Below are 18,726 nucleotides of genomic sequence, written 5' to 3'. Positions count from 1 at the left end.
ACGCTATATCGAAACAGAAGTAAGGCAATGTGTTGCCTTCAGAAACCCTCTTAGCCTCTCTGTACACTTTCAAAATACTTGAAATACATTGGGTTATGTGTAGAAACCCAAGGGACACTACCCCTGAAGCGTAAGGCTATATTTTGAACTATGTAAGTGGTTTGAAAATAGCGATTTATTTTTATGTATGTTTATGCCCAACACATTATAAAGCATTTTGTTGCTAATGCAAACTCCCTTCAGAAGAGTGTAAACAGGTTTTAACCAAAAAGGGATTGGAAGGGGTCAGAGCCCTGGTATTCTGTCTGTAATGGAGTGGAGCAGAAGGAACTTATCAAATATGTGAATTTCAAAGCAAACTCATCAAATAGCACTCAGACTGTTCTATGCAGTCTATTGTATCACTTAAACTTGGAATACAAAATGAAAGAAAGCTCACAAAGATGGAGAGAGTTAGCCTACTTTGATCCCAAGTTGTTGCTGAGGCAGAGAGAAACAGACCATAATCTAATAAAGCAAAATGTAATTGCCTTGACTGTCTCACTAATAACTTGCAATTGGAGTTTTGTTTTGATTTATTTTGGGATGGCTTCTAAGCTTGTATTTATTCAAAGCAGCTTGATTGCCAAAGGATCTGGCAATCAAACTTATTCCAAGTTTTAGATAGATAGATAGATAGATAGATAGATAGATAGATAGATACTTTATTGATCCCCAAGGGGAAATTCAAGAAAGTTTTAGTGACAAACCTGGGTAAGTTAACTCAGAGTAAGTGGTAAACCTCCTACAACAAGAGCCCTATGGCATTGTTTTGTAAGGAGAATGAAGCCATACAGATCTAGGAGGTTTACCCCTTACTCTGAGTTAACTTACCCAGGTCTGTCACTAAACCATGTACTTGGAATACCCCCTGATCTCCGTATTTCGTAACAACGATTGACCACAGCCACATCCTCAAGCCAAAGTCTCAAGTCATTGCTTCATATCAGTCATTGTCCTTCTGCTTTGCTTACCTTGGACACAAACTTGGCAACAAATAGCAGCACTGCTGTGAATGTCACTATAGTTGTTTGTCTCAGTCCTTTTTTGTTATTCAAACATGTTGCAAGGGCTTCTCCTGCTAACATGGCTAACACTGACATTCCAACCCACTGAGTGTCTACAAGGTAAGATTATTTGAAATCATTTTGTAGCAATATTTCGAAAATAAAGTGGACAGCTTTGTTATTTAATTTAAAAAAATGCATAGTAGGAGAAAGAAGTATGTCCCTTTTCTGATGACGTATCACTCAGTGTCAAATGGGATGATTGTGAGAACTGTTTAGTTTTTTTGTTTGCTTGTTTATTCCACAAATAATCCTGCAAACAGATTGATGAAATATATATAATTATTGAACACAGAATGGAATCATGTAATAATACTACTACTACTAATAATAATAATGTTTAATTTTTTATTGCTTCCTTATAAATCTAAGGTCATTGTCATTTCTCTTTTAGGAGTTGGAAATTCCCTTGGTATTAATATCAGCAACACAAATCAGGAACTAGAAAAAGTTCTGAGCAAGTTTGGCATTGTTGCACGTAGCTGCAAAGACATTCAACAGAAATATGGTGTTCAAGAAGGTGAGCCCTTCATTTTTGCTATGTGTCAAGGAATTTACCTCAACATATAGACACAAGAACCACAACACGTAGTATTGGTTTGCTCACAGACTCTCGGCCAATGGAGAGAGTGCTAGTGAAAGGTATGAAACCCCTCACCATCAGTCTCTGAACCTGCAGCCCAAAAGCAGTGTCTTTTATTGTACAGATACACAAAGAAACAGGATGCCAGACATCTATCTCCTCCAGCACGACTTTCCTCAAAACCTACGCACAGACACACTCAGATGCGGGGGGCCTTTTCCTGTGTGTCCCAACTCGAACTCTGTGTCCTTGAAACTCAGCATAATATTTTTGATTACAGAGATGATTTATATATCTGTTTACACAGGTGTTTTATACAATGATAATAATAATTCCTTTACACTATGAAATAAAATGCTCTTTCTGCACTGATTTAATTAAACTGGATCTAGCATACTGTGTGCACCTACATAAAAATTTAGGGTTTTTTACTGATCATGTGGTCTTTTTTACTGATCATGGGGTCTTTTTTTTTTACTGATTATGGGGTCTTTTACTGATCATGTGACCTTTTTTTACTGATCATCTGGTCTCTTTTACTGATGATGTGGTCTTTTTTACTGATCATGTGGTCTTTTTTTACCGATCATGTGGTCTGTTTTACTGGTAGTGTGGTCTTTTTTACTGATGGCGCTGCCTTTTTTACTGATCATGTGGTCTATTTTATGACGGCGTGGTCTTTTTTTACTGATCATGTGGACTTTTTACTGATCATGTGGTCTTTTTTAATGATGGTGTGGTCTTTTTTACTGATCATTTGGTTTTCTTTACTGATTATATGGTCTTTTACTGATCATGTGGTCTCTTTTTACTGATGGTGTGGTCATTTTTTACAGACCATGTGGTCTTTTTTACTGATGGTGTGGTCTTTCTTACTGATGGTGTGGTCTTTCTTACTGATTGTGTGTTTTTTTTTTTACTGATGGTGTGGTCTTTTTTTTAATGATGATGTGGTCTTTTTTACTGATGGTGTGTTTTTTTTACTGATGGTGTGGTCTTTTTACTGATGGTGTGGTCTTTTTTAATGATGATGTGGTCTTTTTTACTGATGATGCGGTCTTTTTTACTGATCATCTGGACTTTTTACTGATCATGTGGCCTTTTTTACTGATCATGTGGTCTTTTTACTGATGATGTGTGACTGGATTTCAGATGGCCTGTACTACCTCAGCACGTCCAGTGGGGTGCTGTACCAGACGTACTGTGACATGACCACAGCAGGTGGTGGCTGGACTCTGGTGGCCAGCGTACACGAGAACAACATCTATGGGAAATGCACTATGGGGGACCGGTGGTCCAGCGAGCAGGGAAGCAATCCCAACCGCCCTGATGGAGAGGGCACATGGGCCAACCTGAACACCTTTGGGACTGCAGAGGGGGCAACATGTGATGACTACAAGGTAACAAGGGCACCTACTCACTAGCAGACTTACAACAAATAAATAATGATGATAATTTATCAGTATTTGTATGGATTCATGACACAAAATATTGGAAAATATAAAATCAATAATATACAAGTGACAGTGGTATGGCTATTTACCTGGTCTCACACTCTTAATATTTCATTGGACCACCTGTGGCTATAATAGTAGAATATTATTATTATAAAAGAAGCAAGAGTTGAGTTGAGTCACGGTCCTTGCAGCTCATCTTCCTGGACCTTTACAGAATCCTGGTTACTTTGACATCATAGCGGAAGATGTGTCTGTTTGGCATGTCCAGAACAACGTTCCACTACAGCACTGGACTATTGCCTCTACCCTACGATACCACACAGAAACAAGCTTCCTCACTCTGCATGGAGGAAACCTCTACCAACTCTTCAAGGTGCATGAAACACTTAAAGCAGAACTCTGGTCTTAAAACAACATATGGTCTAAGTATGGATGATAACGAGTGTAAACTTTTGTTGGGGACCAAAAATAATCTGAGTGATTTTGAGTTAGACCGGACTTTGCAGGGAAATAGCATATAGCATAGCTTGAGGGCAACTCTATGTCAAAGCTGCTACCTTAAGCCACTGATTAGGCTCAACACATCATAATATTTCTATACTCCAGGGGGAGGGTCCCTGCAGACAAAACAAAGTATTTTACTATTGCTATTACTATTTTTTCTACTACTCAAAACTACTCTGATTAACATCATTTTGGTCCTCAATGTTTACACTTGTTATTATCAGCCAAAAAAATAGACCCTAGACCCTTGTTTTTGGATCACAGAACTAGAGACTAGAGACAGAGAAAGCTGTGCACACTTAGAAATGGCTATAGAAAACTGATATTATTTATTTTAATTTTATGTATGTGCTGTGTGTGTGTGTGTGTGTGTGTGTGTGTGTGTGTGTGTGTTTGCTTGCACTAGACAGTGCTGTTGTGACAGTGAAGTTTCCTCAGGTTGAATAAAATAGTTTAGTAGTTATTTTCACATTGTTTTCCTTCATGTCCCTCTTTAATCACATTTTGAATCATTGATTTAGCGCTACCCAGTGAGGTACAACATTGGAGCATGTGGCACCAACAATGGACCGTCTATTCCTGTGGTGTATGATTACGGAAATGCTGACACCACAAGAGACTTGTATGCTCCAAATGCTAGAAGTAAGAAGATGTATTATTATGATATTATTATGATGCTTATGATATGTTATTAATTCTGAATTAAAGCCACTTTTTATAATATTTGATCTCAGAGTATGTACCCATGTATCAATAGAATCAAAGAACAACCTAGGGTCTATTTTTGAATGATAATGCTATCTACTTGTATGGATAGAGTAATGGTAAGGTAATGCTAATGTAGACCTTTTTTATACCCTTTCTTTACACTTCTTTACATAAAGGAAAAATACTTACATAAAGGAAAAATGCTTCAGTTTGTCTGCAGAGACCCTCTCCATAGCATAGATGAGCAATGGTTTTCTGAACCTAGTTCATCTTGTTATCATCCAAAAATAAACCTTAGGTTGTTCTTAGACTGGAATTGTTGTTTAAATTAAGAATTAAATTGAATTCAGCTGTAATTCTATTATTTCACAAGAGAAAACAGTGCATGCTGCCTGTGTAGAATTATTTGTACAGAACTCATGTTTTGTTTTACTTTCCCACAGATGAGTTTCTACCTGGCTTCATCACCTTCAGAGTATTCAACTACGAGAGGGCAGCAATGGCCATCTGTTCTGGAGTCAAACCCACTGGATGCAACACTGAAACTGTAAGAATTTCCAAAACCTTAATTTAATGATCTTTCTAGCTGTTCCTACCTTTATGCATTTGACTTGCCACACTTCCCAGTGAAACAATTTCATATCATCATACACTAATAATGTATTGCATTGGATTTACTCAATTGTAAGGTGGACATTGGTTGCTCACACACATTAAATATGTTAAATCAAGACAGTATTTCGGTTTCAGTTCAGTTCAGTATCGGTTTCAGTTTGTAAAGTTGATACGGTGAACATGGTGTCCAAATTAGTCACCTTTAACGCAACTTTATGTTTTGAAGAGAGAGAAACAATAGCTTGTGTGACTATGAGTGTTTCATTGTGAGTCACAATAAGTACAGTACCTTCACCCTCTCTTACATCTGTAATATGCATGTGGCTTGCTGCAATATACTGTGCTTTTTTGTAAAGTGTGTATAACGTGTGTAATATTTTTCAGTTTTGCATTGGTGGTGGGGGACACTTCCCTGAAGCTGCTCCTCGTCAGTGTGGCGACTTCACAGCCTTTGACTGGGATGGTTATGGGACCAACGTGAAATGGAGTTCATCCAGAGAGCTGATTGAAGCTGCAGTACTGTTTTTTTATCGCTGATTCTCTCTACAATAAAACTCTGGGTCCACAAATGAATGTGACAGATCATGTTTAGGAATGAAATGATGCACTTATAAGGACATTTTGTGTGAACATTTGTGCTGTTTTAGGTTTAAGGTTGTCCGATATTAAATGGTATCACAAAGATGATGGAAATACACTATTTACCCATCCCATCCCTTAATTTTCTTGCTGAGGTCTACCTAGGGTTTGGGGTTGTCTCCTCTTCTGGCTAAAGAGCTTTACTTTGAGTGTCAGTGCATTCATCTGTTATTTCCCCAGTACCTACATGCAAAGTGCATCAAAATCTTGAATTTATATTACAAGTGAAATCTATTTCTTTTTTTGGATCTTGCATCTTGTCTGATTTCCTGATCCTACCCCTATCTCTCTCTGCCAATCATTTCCTGACAAGCTCTACTCTCGATTAAAAGGCAAAAAGACTCACAAATAAAGTTAATAAAAGTACAGAGTTTCAGTTTTCCTTTTATAAGCCCACATACTTCCACCACATGGACAACCTACAAGACATAAAATATACATAAATATATAAGATACAAACAAAAAACTGGTTTGGGTTAGTTATAACCATATATATATATATCATAATACTGAGGGCTACACTCCTTATCACTTATGTAATTGTACAGTATAGTATGACAGGCAGGCAACACAGACTTTCACACACATTGCCTGAGGCCTAAGGACAAAATCACATCAAAGTAACTTATCTATGTTTATTGTTAAATACTAAAGCTGATCCATAAAATGTATCACTGAAACATAGAATACAATGAAAGAGAGATTGTAGAGATTACAGATGAAGAGACCTTGTGCCCAAACTGTTGCTGTGGAGAGAGGAATAGGCCTATGCACACTACAGTATCTGTTCTCACTTTGATTGGTTGATTGTATAATAACCTGCTTGTATTCTGGCTTTGGTTTGTTTTAAAAGTGCAGAAAAGGAAGCTTCTAACTTGTATTTAATCATCTTCACAAAAAAATGCTTGACTTCCAAATTTACTTTTCCGTCTATTTCGTAACAATGACCGACCACAGAGAAAACCAGCCAAAGGCAAATTTCATTGTCCAACGTTCCACTTCATAGTATTTTTGCTTTGCTGACCTTGGAACCATTGCTGCAAACAGCACTACTGTGAATAGTTCGTAGTGCGTAGTTGTTTGTGTCTCCATCATTTTGTCTGTCAAACATGTTGCGAGGTCTCCTGCTGCTGACATGGCTAACACTGTCATCCCAACCCACTGAGAGTCTAACAGGTAAGATTCTCAGAAATCCTATTTTAACAATACTAAATAACAAGAGTGGATAGCTTTGTTTTTCAAAGGTAAAGACTAGGTGAAAGAGTGTACGTCTCATCTCTGATGCTATATTCAAATGTCAAATGTCTTATGACAGCGTTTTTTGTTTTCTTTGTCTGTTTCACAGTATGTTAATAATCCTGCACACAAATTGGTGGAATATTGCATAATTAATAAAAACAGTTTACTGTGAATAAGACTTTTTTTCTTTTGGCAGGTGATATTCTTGAGAAGTCAAATGTCCAACTTCAAAAAATTATGAGCAGGTTTGGTTTTGTTGCACGTAGCTGCAAAGATATTCAACAGAAATATGGTGTTCAAGAAGGTGAGCAGCCCTTCATTTTTATTATGAAATAAAATGTTCTTTCTGCACTAATTTAATTAAACTGGATCTAGCATACAGTGAGCACCTGTATATGTCATGTGGTCTTTTTTACTAATCATGTGGTCTTTTTTACTGATCATGTGTTTTCTTACTGATGGTGGTCTTTTTTTTACTGATAGTGTGGTCCTTTTTTACTTATGGTGTGGTCTTTTCTACTGATCATGTGGTCTTTTTTACTGATCATTTGGACTTTTTACTGATCATGTGGTCTTTTTTACTGATCATTTGGTGTTTTTTACTGATGGTGTGGTCTTTTTTTCCTGATGGTGTGGTCTTTTTTTTACTGATCATGTGGTCTTTATTACTGATTGTGTGGTCTTTTTTACTGATGGTGCAGCATTTTTTACTGATCATGTGTGACTGGATTTCAGATGGCCTGTACTACCTCAGCTCGTCCAATGGGGTGCTGTACCAGACGTACTGTGACATGACCACAGCAGGTGGTGGCTGGACTCTGGTGGCCAGTGTACACGAGAACAACATCTATGGGAAATGCACTGTGGGGGACCGGTGGTCCAGCGAGCAGGGAAGCAATCCCAACCGCCCTGATGGAGAGGGCACATGGGCCAACCTGAACACCTTTGGGACTGCAGAGGGGGCAACATGTGATGACTACAAGGTAAAATCAGTGGTAATATTACCGGCCTCCAAGTCTAGGGGAGCTTGGGGCACGGCACAACCACGTTCTCTTGCTTGATCTTAAAATACAAAGAGAACGGACAAGGCAAGGTTCAGGTGTTGCACACTGGCATTCATTTATTAGTTAAAATACTTTAAGCATCAATACTCAACTATTCAAACATGTCCAACAATGTTCAGACACACTCAACATTAAATATAAATACTTAAATATTCAAACATGTTTAACAATGTTCAAACACACTCAACATGAAATTGATTAACACACACATTTACAGCATTAACCCCTTTCATAAGAATATACACACTGTAAAAAAAAACCTGTAGTTTTTACAGGAAAACGCTGGCAGCTGTGGTTACCAGAGTATTCCTGTAAAAAATACAGCAGCACAGTAAATAACTTTACTGACAAAATATGTAAATTGATTTACAATGAATGAACGGATGAATCCCATTAAAACTGTTAAGTCTACAATGTTTTTTTTTGTTAATTTAAGCATAACTGTGATGTATATAAATAGACCATTCCCTGTATTTTTCACATGTGATAATTGCTTATTGTGCATCAATAAATGATAAAATTTACAGGGAAATATCAAACAAAGAAATAGTTTAAAATGGTAGTGCAACAGTAAAACTTTGCATTTTAAATGGAGTTGTTCTGTATATTATACATAAAATCTATTCATAATATGCTATATTTTTATGTTTTAATAATCAAGTTATAATGTAAAATTTACATAAACCTGCAAAATGAATTCTAGGCCTACACCAAAACATGTAAATACACAGCTTAAGAAAAGATAAGAGGAAAATGTCACTTTTGGGAATTTTATTTAACAGCCATCGTCAATAGTTGTAAACAATTGGATGCATTTTTTTTAACATACAACATGCAAAGAAGCTACATGTAATGGTTATTTTAACCTTGACTGAATCCAAGTTGAAATAATCCAGAAGACAAGCCTCTCTAAATCTGGACATTAACCTCTTTAAATCTGAACATATTTCTGTCACACAAAGTTTAAGTGCCAGGTGCATAACAACAACACCACACTCTCCCTGTCTGGAATGTTCCACAGTATGGCATAAAACTAGATCTCCATGGAGACAATCAGGTGATGCCAACAGGCCAAATTACAGATCAGATCTGTGGAGAGGTGAGCCCCCTCACAGTTTGTTAAGGTATTTTTTGCAATAAAAACAGCTCTAATTGAATAAATGAAAGGTAAATAAGTTTTATACCATACTGTGGAACATTCCTGCAAAGTATAACATCTTCATGAAACAAGATGGCAGACCCTCTACCAGAAGTTACATAGTGCACCTTGAAGACTTTAAAATAAAACTTACATATTGTGCCTTAATTACCATAATACACATCATAGATTTAAACATAGCAAAGACTAACAGTACCTCTTCTCAAACAAACAGTCAGAGTCCACAGAAAGAGTCCATATTTAGGCACACCACTCGTGATCAGAGAGTTCCTGTATCAGGGTGAGGACGCGAGGGTTCTTTACTTTGGTTCCTTTTTCTGGGGTTATCAAGAAAAAACACCTGTAGAATAAAAGCATATTAAGCATTTTAATTGATCAGTAAAAAAAAAAAAAAAAAAAAAAAAAAATGAATCCGGGTCCGAGCCCAGCCGAGACTCAAGAGCCAGACCAAGACCGAGACTCAGGCCACACCAAGAGGCTAGGCCGAGAGTCAGCCTGAGTCCGGCTCTTAGTCTGGGTCTGACTCTGTCTTGAGTCCCGGCCTTAGTTAAAGGAACACTCCACCGTTTTATGAAATTGGGAAGCACTGCTACTTGGACGCAGAGATTGTCCTTGCTGTAGCGAGTGAGAAAAGTACTTATGTGTAGCATGATATCTCTGCGCCCAAGTAGCAGTGCTTCACCTGTGCTTTGCCCCAATATAGTCCCAAGTCAATACCTGCCCAGGAGATCACCTCCTCTTAATCTGCATTGCCATTTGAACTCGTGAAGACGGAGGACACAAGATGTAATTAGGGATTTTTGAATAAACCCATTGTATAAAACTGTGGCATGTTCCTTTAAAGGAATTATCCGGAGTAAGATGCACTTTAGATCAATTTACAGATGATTGGGAGTACAATGTTGTTTGGAACTGTAGAAGAGGTATAAAAATAGCATTTTGTAGCGGCGAAATGACATGCCTGGGTCACTTCCAGGCTAACGAGTTTTGACTAAAAACGGTAAAATCGAACTTTCTCAAATCACATCCGAATGACATGATTTTGATGTCAACTCAACGTATGTACTCTCAATCATCCGTAAATTCTAAAGTGCATTTTACTCTGGATAATTCCTTTAAAAGGGATATTCCACCATTTGGGGAATTACACTCATTTTTCCACTTCCCCTGGAGTTAAACAATTGATTTTTACCTTTCTGCAGTTCATCCAGCCGTTCTCCGAGTCTGGCGATACCACTTTTAGCTCCAGCCTACCATAGATCATGGAATCAGATTAGACCATTAGCATCTCGCCTCCTAGCATCCTGTTTAAAAGCGATTAAGATTTCCGGTAATTTTCCTATTTAAAACGTATGTCCTCTCAAGTTAGAAGATAGATAGATAGTTTATTGATCCCCAGGGGAAATTCAAGAAATTGTAATAAGACCAATGGAAAATGAAACATTTTCTAGGCTTGGAACTATACTCTCATTCCAGCGTAATAATCAAGGAACACCATGGGCGCAGCAGCACAATGATATCATGCAGCACCTTCCAACAAGGTTGAGCTGGAGCAGATAAATTGGTTAGTGACTAGATTATCACGCCTCAATGAGAGTATAGTTCCATGTCAAATCAGCCTAGAAAATCGCATGTTTCATTTTCTATTAGTCTTATTACACTGTCTAACTTGAGAAAAGACCAGTTTTAAATAGGAAAATTACCGGAAATCTTACTCACTTTTAAACATGATGCTAGCAGGCGAGATGCTAATGGTCTAATCTGATTCAATGACCTATGCTAGGCTGGAGCTAAAAAAAGGTGTTGCCAGACTCTGAGAACGGCTGGATGAACTTGAGAAAGGCAAAAATCAACAGTTTAACTCAAGGGCAGGTTGAAAATGAGTAATTCCCCAAATGGTGGAACATCCCTTTAAGGTCCAGATTAAGACCGGGACCTCAGAACCAGACTCCAGGTCTGAGAAATGAGTAAGCCATGTTTACTCACCTTTGAAGAAACTCCAGGGTTGAAGCCAGCTCAGATGGATAATGGATGTTAAAACAGTAGTAGCTTCCGAACATGAGGCACAGTGCAGAAATGAAGGAGGAGATGTTTGTGTTGATAACCCAGATAGCAGTAGACTCCGGACAGACTCCGCCTTCAAACTGGCAAATCCGTGTAACTGTCACCTCTGTTTTACTGTCGTGATGGAGACATTGACCCGGATCAGACACCAGGGGGCGGGAAGCACAGTCACAACTGATCTGACCAGCCGTCGTGAAACGCATAAGCGAATTTTTAGTTCTCACGATTTAGGTCGACTGCCTTACTGCAGCCAGGCGAGTTAGGCGTTAACGGAGGTTGGTGAACCACGAGCTAGTGAAAAGAAGAGTTCGTTTGATTTGTTTCAGGTAAGCCTATTTGCTTCAACTATATTAGAATGAAATACATTATTTTTGCTTTCATATAATGTTAATGGATCCTGTTGACGTTTACGCTACTTTAAACTGATCTTGGACAATTAGCTAACGTTAGCTTTTGGGGTAAGCAAGGGTTAATGAAATGTTAATTTTAGCCATGTACAAATTAATTTAGCAACGCTTTTTATCCGAAGCGACTTAATTTGGTCAATTTACTTGTTACTTCAGGGCTAGTCTCCCTTAGAGCAACTTAGGCTGAGATTTTAACTCACAATTTCCAGGCTAGCATGCTAGCCTGATTCCTTAACACTACCGCATCCTCTGTAAGCCAGAAAATAATTGAGATGTGTTCTATGTAGTGAGATACGTGTTTGTATGTTAAAATAATGATTTTATACAGTTAGCAGTCTAGGCGTGTATCCAAGTATCAAATGAATCATGCCTTCTCCCTCCGCCCCCGTCTCTTCAGCCCCAGGACTGAGGCGTTCAGGTGGCGTGACTGGCGTGCCCTGTCTGCAATCCTCCCTTTCAGTAAGGTAAGTGTTAAGTCTTGTAGCACTGTTTAGCCTATGTTTCTGACATTTAAAATTCAAAAACCAAAATATATTTCATAAAGGTGTTATCAGGGATTAAAATTCTGGAGTATGTATTTAATGGACAATCGTCATTTGGAAATTCGAATCCCCGGTGGTGCACTCGTAATCAAAGATAACGGTCTCTCTAAAAGCTGAACGTGGAACGAGACGAATCGCGACATTCATATCCACGATACTGTGTCGCGGTGTGAAAAGGCAGAATCGCGACACCCCCTTTCTAGTGTTTCACGCACTGCTTTGCAGCTTACGCGGCGCAAAAGCAACCCACATCTCCCGCTTTACTTATCGGTAGTCTACGTTGTCCAAAAACAAATAAATAAATAATACTTTCATACCTCTCCTTGCTTTCATTGTAGACTATGTGTGCAACTTTACCAAACATTATATAAGTAAACCCCCTCTCCTTGCCCCGTTCTCTCTCGCGCTCCCTCCCGCTCCCTCCCTCAACTGCTCAATGAACACGCGCGACTTAAATAAAACATTCACAATCGTGAAAGCAAGGACGCATAGAAGACGACTAGCTAGCTAAATGACTATTAAATCCGCTTAGCATCATTAGCTATCATTGCTGCACATATTTGTTTAAAACTCTTGCATTGAAGTTGACTGATCATCTCAATACCAACGTTTCCCAAAAGGGCCTGTCCCAAGGAGAACAAGTATTATCTTGAAACTTCAACACACATGGGGAAACTGAACAGTCCAATCAGTAGACTATGATAGGCTAAACTAGCCAACTATGCTACTTTGTTTACAACATTTCCAGGCTTCAACCAGACAGCTGAATTAAAGAGGTAGAGTTGTAATAAAAAATAGTAGGCCTAGGCTATAGGCTAATCTGCATAAAGTGTGCTGTCATAAATATCAGTCATTCAGAAAAATATAAAGGATATAAAATAAAAGATATTTAATAAAATGTCTGTCTTCAGCCCCAGGACCGAGGCGTTGAGGTGGCGTGACTGGCGTGAATTCGGCGTGCCCTGTCTGCAATCCTGCCTTTCAGTAAGGTAAGTGTAAGTCTTGTAGCACTGTTTAGCCTATGTTTCTGACATTTAAAACTCAAAAACCAAAATATATTACATAAAGGTGTTATCAGGATTAAAATTCTCGTTTAGTATGACGGACAATGCGTCATTTGGAAATTCGAGTCCCCGGTGATGCACTCATAATCAAAGATAACTGTCTCTCTAAAAGCTGAATGTGGAACGCTGTTTTTTTGCTTAAATTGTTTGAACAGGGATAGAAATAGACGTTCCACTTTGTCTTCTAATTTGTACCCTCCATTTTCACATTTTTCAAATTTTCTTGTTCCAAGACTAAGACTTGTCATCTTTCTCAAACAAGATTTTTACATTTCCAATCTAGTGGAAGCATTACACACTGCATCACAAATCATTCATTCTCAAATTCAACTCAAATCATTAACTATCTTGATAATGTTGAGTAATGTCATTTTTGTAAAGGAAGCATTAGCCAAGGATTGTCATGTGTGCCGATTTGCCTTTGTCTCAACAGGGGCAGTAAGGACAAGATCCACCCACCACCCAGTGCATGCTACATATGTGTGTGTAATAAATTGAGAGGGAAAGTGTGTGTGATAAATTAAATTTAATAAAGTAAGTAAAATTTTGAATTTGTGCTTCTTTTCTGAAATACATTAGTACAAGGTTTTGATTTTTAGATAATTTATTCCAAGATGTTGATAGTTTAACACTCAATATACATGATCAAACTACTGGCTACTGAGTTCAACTAGGGGTATTGGATGTTACTGTTTAAAAGCTTTATTAGTAATCCTTTATACATTTGACAATCTTAACTTTTTAAAGCTTGAAATTCTGAACAAATACTGTAACTCCTTGATTTGTTAGTGACATTGACTATATAGTACAAATGGGTGCCAGACGTAAAATGAGCTGGTCCGCATTTGGCCCAAATAAGGGCCGCCATCGGCACTATCGAATACTCATCTGATCTGGATCTGGCCCAGATCATTATGATAAAGTGCACATTTGGCCCAAATAAGGGCCGCAATCGCCACTATCAAACACTCATCTGGCCCAGATCATTATGATAAAGTGCACATTTGGCCCAAATAAGGGCCGCAATCGCCACTATCGAACACTTATCTGGTCCGGATCTGGCCCAGATCATGACGATAATTTGCACATTTGGCCCGGATCCGCCAAATAAAAAACACATCCGGTTCAGAGCCGTCCCAGAGCTGGGCCAGATCATGAAAAAACGGATGCGAACGGTATTGGCCCGTTGTGCCAAAAGACACCGGCCCAGGTCCGTTTTGCGAATCCGGCCCAGATCTGAAGGTGGATCTGGGCCGGATCCGGGCCAAATACATTTTGCTATCTGGGAAGGTTCCGATCCAGACTCAGCATGTACCTTGTTGAGGAATAGCAGGACTGTCCTATGAGCAATGTATTTAATAGGTTACATTAATAAGCACCCACTATTATTGTCTGTGGTAAGTCTGTTTCATATCTCACTATTTTTAATTGCGCTGTTTATAGAATTTGTCATGGGAGTGCAACGCAAAAAGACCACTTGACTGAACTGAACTAGGGAAAACAGCGTCGGAAAGATTCAGTTGCTATCAGTTGATAACAGACATGTTGTACAACACTGCCATCTGCTGGTTGTTCAGTGGAGGGTGTCTTCGCATTCAAATCTAGTGGTATTTATTTGTGGATCTTGGTGTGCAGTAGGAATGTCTCAAAATTACGTCATCGACATAAAAGCAAAAAGGAGATTCACAAATGCAGATTCCACATACAAAGTCAAGCATATTTATTTTCAAATCTCGAAAATATATTTACAAAGACACGTTTATTTATATAAATTTGTTTATTTATTTGTATGTCACATTTTTATATTTGTATTTGGATATTTGGATATTTATAAATATATATGTTTATATATATATATATCCTTTATATATATATATATATATATATATATATATATATATATATATATATATATATATATATTTAAATCATTTTGAGACAATTCTCACTCCATAGTACAAGGCCTACAAGTCTGTGGCTAAAGGAGGCACTGTTTAACCTGTGACAATGTGCTCAAATTAGTAGGCCTAGGCTAAGTATCACATTAAAATCTAAAGACTAAAAACATACAAAATTATGGTTAGGACTGAACAGAGGTTTACTTTGCATATATCAATAATTTTAATTCATTACACACACTCTATAAATACAGTAGCTTATAGGCTACAAATAAATCATAAAGAAATGTTAGTGAAGGCATGTTTGGTTGTTTAGCCTGTGATAATGACACAATGCTCAAAAATTAATTTCTTACAAACACACTACACAATATGCTACAAATAGCCTAAATTATAAAAAACAATGTTATTATAGGCTAATTGTGGCCTATATTTTTAGATATATTTTGTGAAAACATTTTTATTACCTCAATTTGCATCATTCATCAATCATATCAAAAGTACAGCATAAACGTGTAAAGTGGCTTACATATATTGTTTGTATTTTTAAAAACAACTGACTAAAAGTATAATTTTTACAATATTTACATGTCAAATTAACACAATTATTTTGTTATGAGTATTACAGTATGTCTCGGTTTTTGATAGCAATATATGTAGTTTTAACAAATAAATTTGATTATAATCACATGTTATTGTTGTAAATTTAAAAAAATATTCTGTTTAATAGTTTACAAAAGTTCACTGTGAGTTAAACAAAAAATATATGTTTTTGGGTTTACAATACTTTTCTGTAGGGATTTCACAGTTTTTATGTAAATTTCACAGTCATTTTTTACAGTGCATGTGGTGAGAATAAACACAACATTTAGCAACCAATTCATTCCTTTGTAACCTCACTAAAAAGCCATGGCCACATGGTTAATGGTGGCAAACAAACATTTGCTTGAATCAACATTTACTTCAATTTAATAAGAATCATATCAGGATCATTCAACACATTAACCAGCAATTTCTACAAAATAACCTTAGATGGCAACATTAAGAATAAAATGACACATACCTTAAAATACAAAGAGACTGGACAAGGCAAGGTTCAGGTGTTGCACAATGGCATTCAAAATTCCTTCTTCTCTGCCAGCTATATGGTACCTGCTCCCATCCCCATCCCTCCCTCCCAGGGTGCCATCTACAGGCCTGGAGATACTCTCCAAGACATTTTCCCTGACAGCAGACTGAATGTGTGCAATGTGTGCTATGTCATGAGTGTGCAAATACTAAAACATACAAACTTTTAATTGACAATATTAATCATAAGAATTAAAATGTTACCACAGAAACACACAAAACATTTCCCCTCTGGACCCCCAACAGTAGCACTCAGTTTTTGTGAGGCTTACAAACCATTTAAAATGGAAAAGATAATGATGATAATTTATCAGTATGTGTATGGGTTCATGGCATACATGATCTGAATATCTAAGCAGCAATTCATAAAAAAAGCTATACACCACTTGACTGGTTGGAAATGACAGATTGGTGGAATGAAATTATTTTTTTTCCTGTTTGTGAATTGCATTTGCATTTTTATATGATATGATATTGTTAAAAAGAAACTCCATTTCACTCCATGCCATTCCTCTGACAATGTAGCTGGTACGAAAATATGTATTTTTTGTACTTATTAACAGAATCCTGGCTACTATGACATGATAGCAGGTGATGTGTCTATTTGCCATGTCCGTAACAACGCTCCACTACAGAACTGGACCATTGCTTCAGTCCTACGATACCACACAGAAACAAGCTTCCTCACACTGCATGGAGGAAACCTCTACCAACTCTTCAAGGTGCATGAAGTGCTAAAGACACACACACACAAATACATTTGCTCGCAACCAAAGTGACACTAAGACACATACAAAGTCAATTTTTAACATTCTTCAAAAGTCCCTCTTTCATAACTTTTTAGCGCTTCCCAGTGAGGTACAACATTGGAGCATATGGCACCAACAATGGACCGTCTATTCCTGTGGTGTATGATTACGGAAATGCTGACACCACAAGAGACTTGTATGCTTCAAATTCTAGAAGTATGAACAATTTTCTTGGGTTTTTTGTTACAATTCTAAATTAAACCCACTATTTCTAATATTTTTGTCAAAAAGAGAATATCGTAACCTATACACCATACCACTATTAAACAACATTCAAAGGCAATTATATTGAATTGAGCGGTTATAATTATAATATTTCTCAAAAAAGAACACAGTACTGTATGTGGTGCCTGTTTAGAAATATCTGCCCATGCTGGACTTGGATGATGATGTGATGTTTTCCCACAGATGAGTTCCGTCCTGGTTTCATCACCTTCAGTGTGTTCAACAACGAAAGGGCAGCAATGGCCATCTGTTCTGGAGTCAAACCCACTGGGTGCAACACTGAGCATGTAAGAATGACCACAACATTTTAATGACCTTTAAAACAAACCTCCTAAACAGCTGTCTACTTGCAAGAGCTTTCCGCACCTCCCAGGGTTTTTATTTGTCTTACCACAATATAACGTGATTTCTTTGAAAGTGTGTATAGCGTAATATAAACTGTGAGTTATGCCATCATCATACTGTACTGTATTCCTTCATTTTATTTTTCAGTATTGCATTGGTGGTGGGGGACACTTTCCTGAAGCTGCTCGGCAGTGTGGCGACTTCACAAGCTTTGACTGGGATGGTTATGGGACACATAGCGGGTGCAGCTCATCCAGAGAGATGACTGAAGCTGCAGTGTTGCTTTTCTACCGCTGAGTCTCCACAATAACACTGAGGTTCCACAGATGAACAAGATACAATGTTTGAATCAATGGTCCGCTCGGGGACAGGCAGCCTACGTTTCTGATATTTCACATTTCTATCCCATAGTAAGTGGTGGAAAGATAGTGTAAATCTGCTGAAAGATATTTCTCACCCCCTCGTTTCTGGTTATCTTATTGCTGAGGTCCACATTACAGTTAGATTAGTCTCCTCTACTTATAGAGCTTTCTTTTCAGGCTTCAGTGCGTTCATCTGTTAATTTCCTGCCATTACACTTGTATAAGCACATACAATAAGCATTCAACTAACAGGCTACACGCAGAATCTTGTACTTGAATGTCTTTTTCCTTATTCTCTCAACATACTGTAGGCCTACTGATCATAAATGGACTAGCGCTGTGGTGAATGCTCTCCAATGCTCTTTCACACTACGGTCACTCATATCCAATGGCAAGAGGCAGCACACCAGGATCTATTTGAGGTTCAATGTCTTGCTTGGGCAGGGTCAGGATTTTAGTTTAGACAGTAAACCATGGGAAGACATGACTTCCACTTCACCACGGAGTTCAGAAGTATTTATGCTATTTAATGCTACCATCAATATTAACTCATTATGGGACAAATGTTTGGTTTCTCCATGTACTGAACACTCAAAATTAAATAACCAAATGTGCATGTAGTGAACATGTTTGTACTGGTTGGTAAAACTGCTCTAACATGCAAAAACAAAGTTCACCCTGTACAAAAACGCCCCAGGTTGTTCAAATTCCTACACACTTTTCACCAGAAGAGGGCACTGTTTTTCCAGCACTGGTACATATGGTCCTTCAGGCATAGTCTGCGATAATTGAAATGCAGGATTTTATT

At 37.8% G+C, this 18,726-nt stretch overlaps 2 protein-coding genes and 1 long non-coding RNA gene across 4 annotated transcripts; all 3 read left to right on the top strand.

Moving 5' to 3' along the window:
• Nucleotides 1-1,022: 1,022 nt before the first annotated feature.
• On the top strand, nucleotides 1,023-5,946 carry LOC125297884 (intelectin-like). The gene is made up of 7 exons (XM_048248436.1): nucleotides 1,023-1,166; nucleotides 1,501-1,626; nucleotides 2,842-3,089; nucleotides 3,361-3,519; nucleotides 4,172-4,292; nucleotides 4,802-4,905; nucleotides 5,358-5,946. The coding sequence occupies exons 1-7, from the start codon at nucleotides 1,100-1,102 to the stop codon at nucleotides 5,508-5,510; spliced, it is 978 nt and encodes a 325-aa protein (XP_048104393.1). The 5' UTR covers nucleotides 1,023-1,099; the 3' UTR covers nucleotides 5,511-5,946.
• A 775-nt stretch (nucleotides 5,947-6,721) lies between these two features.
• LOC125298351 (intelectin-like) lies at nucleotides 6,722-18,471 on the top strand. The gene is made up of 7 exons (XM_048249053.1): nucleotides 6,722-6,788; nucleotides 7,048-7,155; nucleotides 7,587-7,834; nucleotides 16,741-16,899; nucleotides 17,022-17,142; nucleotides 17,395-17,498; nucleotides 17,704-18,471. The coding sequence occupies exons 1-7, from the start codon at nucleotides 6,722-6,724 to the stop codon at nucleotides 17,851-17,853; spliced, it is 957 nt and encodes a 318-aa protein (XP_048105010.1). The 3' UTR covers nucleotides 17,854-18,471.
• Nucleotides 11,424-13,684, top strand: LOC125297843. Of its 2 annotated transcripts, none has more exons than XR_007194120.1 (4): nucleotides 11,424-11,464; nucleotides 11,943-12,004; nucleotides 12,999-13,076; nucleotides 13,585-13,684. It is a non-coding gene; the product is annotated as an uncharacterized LOC125297843 (long non-coding RNA). The 2 variants fall into 2 exon arrangements; XR_007194119.1 differs by having other exon boundaries at nucleotides 11,943-12,009.
• Nucleotides 18,472-18,726: the final 255 nt, after the last annotated feature.

The sequence above is a fragment of the Alosa alosa genome, chromosome 7 (genome assembly GCF_017589495.1).
Source record: "Alosa alosa isolate M-15738 ecotype Scorff River chromosome 7, AALO_Geno_1.1, whole genome shotgun sequence".
NCBI lineage: Eukaryota > Metazoa > Chordata > Actinopteri > Clupeiformes > Clupeidae > Alosa > Alosa alosa.
The sequence above is the reverse complement of the archived record's forward strand: the minus strand, read 5'-3'. Positions and strand labels throughout refer to the sequence as shown.